We start from the raw sequence: 6,000 nt of genomic DNA, 5'->3' as shown, positions 1-6,000 counted from the left end.
TCTATTATCTTATTCTTCATTACAGTGTAATTGACAACTTCTCAATATGACAACACTTTTATCTTCCTCATATCAATTAGCAAATGGCTTCAATATGAAAATATCCTTCCGCCTTCACATATTTCTCAAACTTACACCTGCATATCCATGGATCCAAGGAGCTCCTTTATGCACCTCTCAGGCTTGCAACAATAATATTTTTCCAGCATGAAACATACATGGCCTACGACAACAATATTTTCCTATCCTATTGTGCTTATTCACATATGCAGATTTGCATTCGCTTTGATAGGAAACCTATGGTTAAATTATTGGTTATCATATTTGATGATCTATAGAAATGCTTATACAAGGAGGAAATGGTTTGAGGAATTTTTTTTGTAACCGAACTGGGAGTTTATGATTGAACAAGGTAATATATTGCTAAATTTTTCAGCTAATCATATTTTTAATATTACATACAAAGTTTTTAAAATCAACATGAGCATTATCCTTTTTCCCTTTAGTATTTAGATCTTCATACATAACATCCACATTGACATATTTATTATAACGTAGGAATGAATTAGGGGAGATTTAGAAAAGCTTATTTTGGGAAGCCATAAATTAATTACCCTCATAATTAACACCATGTAAATGAATTGTGTTATTATCAATAATCTATCTTCACTGTCTTAGATTTTCCATGTCATTCCAACTTATTAGAAATGTTTAATGCAAGAGGCCCCTCAATCATAACCCTTATGTAGGTAGATTGATGTAAGAATAGGTGTAATATGTGTCAAGGTTATCATATTATCCCCGATCAAATATTGCGATATTGGATGCAACGGATATTCTAGTTCTATGGATTTTCTTGGAATTTAGACATAATGAAACCGTATTGCATTCCATCGAAGGTATACTATATTTATTAGAGCAATCATTCTTATCTTGAGGAGAGTCCCTAACCTTCTGGAATGACTTCTTTGATGGGGTGTCTTGAAGCATTGGATGATTGTGAGGGTGATTTGAAGAACAACTACTAATTATATTTCCCAATAACTATTTCCTACTTCCAAACCATTCACCTTTTATGTCAGAGCTAAAATGAGGTTAAGACTATGTTAAAGAACACCCTTGACAGATTGGCATGCAAGAATTATAGTGTTACTCATTCTATCCAAGTCAAGCACTTTGTTTGTTGTTGTTCCTGCAATATTTATGTTAAAGAATATATTGTTTGGAGGACACTCAGGTATTGTGTAGGGAGAACAACTTTTTCAAGAGGAAAGTTAAAGAGGCCATTGCTATCATTCAGCACCCATCCAATCTTAATCGAGACGATGGGTTAAACCTTAGCATCTCGTGGCACCCTCTTCTTCTTGCCCTCCAGCGTCATCCCCGCCCCCCTCCCTGACTTCTCCTCCTCTTTCTTCTTCATTTATGCATCGCCCTCTCCCCCTTTGGTCTATTTTCCTTTTTGTTTATTTTCTAGTTTATATTTGATTTTAGACCTCCTCTTGTGTTTATTTTTATATGCTCATTCTTTTGGAATTGTAATTTTCTCTTTTCTTATTTGTTTCTGGTTTTTGTCTTTTGGTCTATGCCTTTGTGTTTATTCCGTTATGTATTTATAATCATTTTTTTATTCTTTTAGTTTTTTATTTTTATCCCATTTTCTCTTCTTCTTTTTTGTTTTTTAGTGGTTTTGATTATGGTGCTGAGCTTTCCTTTTTTCTTTTTTGTGGGTGGTTTATTCCTTGGAGTGTTTTAGGTCTCTCATCCTTCAGGTGGTCTTTTCCTTTTCTCTTTCCTCTCTCCTTGTTTCTCGTGCCTTCCCCCACCCCTCTCCTCTTTATATTTTACCTCAAATCTGCAACTCAACATCTTTCATGTCTTGGGAATTCTTTTCATCCTGATGATGAATCACGGAGTGTGATTCGAAACATTGATGGAAAAATATACACACAATCAAATCCAGAAAAAAATACACTAGAAATGCAAAATGGATTGTGGAAATCTCATAGCTTTAAAGAATATATTGTTAACATGTTGCAAATGAATGTATACCTAATACAAGGATGCTCTTGTATAAAATATTCATAAATGCCTTCAGATGCTTCAAATTAATCCTTCATCTTTGGAATATGGGGAGGATATAGTCATGTTCAAAACAGATGCTATGAATAGCAGAAGAGGACGGCAATAACTCTAGAAAGATTGTTTTATTGAACGGCAAGGAAAAAGAATTTGGGAAAGACTTGGTCCCCTCTTGATTGTTTTGTTTGATAGAACACAGCAAATTCTTATGCGAATTTCTTCTGAATGTAATCCACAACTTCCTGTGTGATGCGGAAGGCCTTGGCCAATACGGAATCTCGGAGAGGAGGATCCGCTGCAAACAGAGAGTTGGCGATTGTCTGAACTCCCGGAAGCTGGCTGCTCAATGCAGATATGGCCACCGCATTTTCATGCCCCACATTCTGCTGGAAATGCACAAGTGCCTTTGGAAACACAAACACATCTCCCTTCTCCAACGTTTTGCTGAAAAACTTGTTGTTGGTGTCAATGAAACCCACAAGAAGCTGGCCTTCCAGTAAAACAAGAACTTCGGTGGCTCTTGGGTGTGTGTGAGGAGGATTTATTCCACCCACTGCGTAGTCGATGCGGACCAACGATATTCCCAACGTATTGAGGCCTGGTATCTGTTTAACGTTCGCCATCGTTACGTTGGAGCCCACATCATTGTCGGTGTTCCCTGCCTGCCCAAGTCCCCGGAAGAAGAAGTCGTCTGCTGAAACTTGCATTGGGTCTTTGCAAACGAACCCGTTCACCAAAACTGTTTAAAGCAAAATCAAATCAATCTATTACTAACTCGACTCGTCTAATAAGCAAATCATTACCATTGTTTATGTATAAAGTTTTTTACTCACCTTTGCTTTCCTCATCTGCAACGCAGAAATCTTGCAAGGGATCGGAATCCCCTGCCATGACCCTGTCGCTGTAACAACATATCAACAGAAAAAGTCCCAGTGTGAAGTAAATCATTCGGTTAGCCATTATAATAGAAACGCAGATAGTACAAGAGCTCAGAAGGATATGAATGTGTGTTACAAGCCCATTACAAGCTTTATATAGCCCAAACCTTATGACTAATTCATCTTCACTCCGTATATTAAATCACCAATCCTTGTAATATTATAATAATATACTTCCAGAGTTGTTGCTCTTTTCGATACGTCAGAGTAAGTCTTGCTGCAGCATATGGCTATCTCACCTGCTACCGCAGATGTATTCTCACCATTCTTTCATTATCGTTGAAATTTTCTATCTTCTGCTGCATATGCTTATCTGAAGATCAGCTTACCTCCTGCCTTAGACGTATTCTTCCTCATATTCTCGCCACCGCCATTAATTTAGTAATGTGGAAACGATTAGACTTTATTGGAGCGATGGCCTTCTTCAAAGGAACTAATATATACATTTTTCTCAGCCGTCTCAGAATTGGTAAAAGAGGAAATTTTCTTGGATGTTGACACAAACACCGTCCATGCATGCTTTATATTGCGTCTTTCTTGAAAACCTTTTTACGCTCGGGTAGGATAATCTCAGTTTTATTATAAAAATATATGTGTTATATTCGTGAGCCTTTAAAACAAAGAATAGTTCTAAATTATCATTAATATTTTTGGTTTATAATATTAAGGATTCATGTTAATTATAGAGTTTGGTTGCGAGAATTTAAATAAATAAATAAGAGAATGGGTTGTTTTGTGATTGAAAGGATGAACTTGGTGTACAAGGCAAATTCATCGTGGCATGTGCATGTATATGTTACATACTCAACGTCATAGGACTCATGCTAGACGAGGTGAGAAAAGGAATAAGACGAGTGGGCGTTATGACACTCATTTCGCACAACGTAAAACAAGAATGATAAGGTGATCGAGATTTGGAACCCTTATGCAACATGTCTCAAGGGAGGAACTCCTGAAGGCAACATTCCCTCTAATTCCTAATTGGTAGTGAACCGGTCGGGCCTCTATGGCGTGACCTAACACCTATAGCTAAGTAAACCCTAATTAAGCTAAATTAAGTATAAATTTAACAAATTTTAACTAATTACCAATGATATATAAAGAGATTAAATGCGGCAAACGAATAAATGATAATTTTCTATTAAATATTTTTAATAAGTAAATATACTGTTTGTTTTAACTAAATATTAGCCACAACGATAGTTTATTCTTCTGAAGAGTCCAACTCAACTAAATTAAAACGAAATAAACAGTGAATTTTCTCAATCCTAAGCTGATATTTTACTTTCTTTTAAAACCAAATTTTTGAAATAAAAGTATACTACACTTTGATTTCAGATTTAATTTAATTAATTACCATTCACTATCAATTAGATAAATTAAATTATTTCACTTGACTAATTAATTTGAGAGGCCACATCACATTTAAACGATTAGAAGACATGTTAAATCCTAAAACCTAGCACACCAACTCCACCTAAGGTTTTTCATTTCCTAAAGTTATATTAAATTAAATTCTCTTAAAAGAATTAATTATCATGCTAAACCCGCTTAATGGGCCTTAACCGATATGGTAACACTAGAAACCCAAACTCAAGTTTGCTGTGTGTGTGTGTTTACAAAGGTAAATATACTTTGTATAAAATATATATTTTTAAATAGGTGAACATACACATCTAATTACAAATAACTATTTTTAATTTTAAACCAAAGTTTAAGTAGAGCAAGTTTTTTTATTTTGTAGGATAACAAAGAGAACAATATTTGCGTGATAAACATCCCCTTCACTTTATTAACTAAAAATATTAAGAAAAGTGCATGAAAATTTCACACTCTTAAAGCTAATTTAATCCACTATTACTAATAACTTTAATTTGTTCATTAAGTATCAATAACTTTTAAATGTATGAAATGCAAATTATCACAAGCGCTAAGTTATTTCTTAAACAAACTCAGCCCTTAAACAATATGTATATTTTTTAGAAAAGTAAAATATAATCGCTTCTAAACACAACAACATCATCATTTATCAACTTGATATACACAACATTACAAGGGACCCATTTGATAAAATTTTTAACAACTTACTCCAACCCATTTAAAAAATGTAATAAAAATTCTAACCCAAACATGAGAATGAATATTTTCATTCCAATGTCAAGGTAGCACCCCATTTGATTCCACAAAAAATCTTACAAAACACAATTTTTAAACAAGCCAATGGAGAGCTCACCTTCCAACATTTGGGCTTTCTCACAACCAACCCCCAAGCTAAGAGGCCCATGAGAAACTTGATTTCCCAATATAAATACTCCACGCAGATGTAAAATCCATTAAGGGAGTCCAACACCATATAATTCACATCCCTTCTAAATTATATCGAACCATTTTTCCACAGATTTTCCAAAAGAATCAAGGATACTCATACCCAAGAAATCTCCTTCTCAACGAGAAAAAATCGTTCCCTTGGAGGTTCCACATATCCCTCACCCTACACATGAGTTTCTCTGATCAACTTGGGAGAGCCTAAACCCTCACACACGTGTCATATACATAAGAAAAGACATAGAAAGATGAAATTTAAAAATCAAATCAAAAGCCTCCACTAACATATTTACAACAAAATGGAATATAGCATTCTAAAGATTGAATCATGTCAAAATATTTCCTTAATAGATGAGGAGGGTTTGATAGAAATTTCTCAAAGACTCTTTTGAGTCCTTCCACAAAGCCTCCCAAAAAATCCCAAAAAGAAAGATGCAAAAAATAAAATAATAAGCCATACAAAGACTCTTAGAATGGTATATACAATATGTGTCATATGACCTCCCCTCCCCTGGTCAGGAGGTACCACATTGATCTCATTCACCTCCTCTAACCCCTTCTCACCAAAACCTAAGGGTATGTGGATATCACAAATGCTCCTACATGTGAGAGCATTGGGATGAGAGGAATAATATTGTATACTCTTCCCCAATAG

The 6,000-nt window shown here is 34.9% G+C and overlaps 1 protein-coding gene across 1 annotated transcript; it reads right to left on the bottom strand.

The window, feature by feature from the left end:
• Positions 1-2,288: 2,288 nt before the first annotated feature.
• On the bottom strand, positions 2,289-2,973 carry LOC131059492 (putative germin-like protein 2-3). The gene is made up of 2 exons (XM_057992642.2): positions 2,916-2,973; positions 2,289-2,821 (listed from the first exon to the last, which is right to left on the bottom strand). The coding sequence occupies exons 1-2, from the start codon at positions 2,971-2,973 to the stop codon at positions 2,289-2,291; spliced, it is 591 nt and encodes a 196-aa protein (XP_057848625.2).
• Positions 2,974-6,000: the final 3,027 nt, after the last annotated feature.

The sequence above is a fragment of the Cryptomeria japonica genome, unplaced genomic scaffold, assembly GCF_030272615.1.
Source record: "Cryptomeria japonica unplaced genomic scaffold, Sugi_1.0 HiC_scaffold_123, whole genome shotgun sequence".
NCBI classification, from domain to species: domain Eukaryota; kingdom Viridiplantae; phylum Streptophyta; class Pinopsida; order Cupressales; family Cupressaceae; genus Cryptomeria; species Cryptomeria japonica.
Note: the sequence above shows the minus strand (reverse complement) of the source record. Positions and strands in the feature narration are given on the sequence as shown.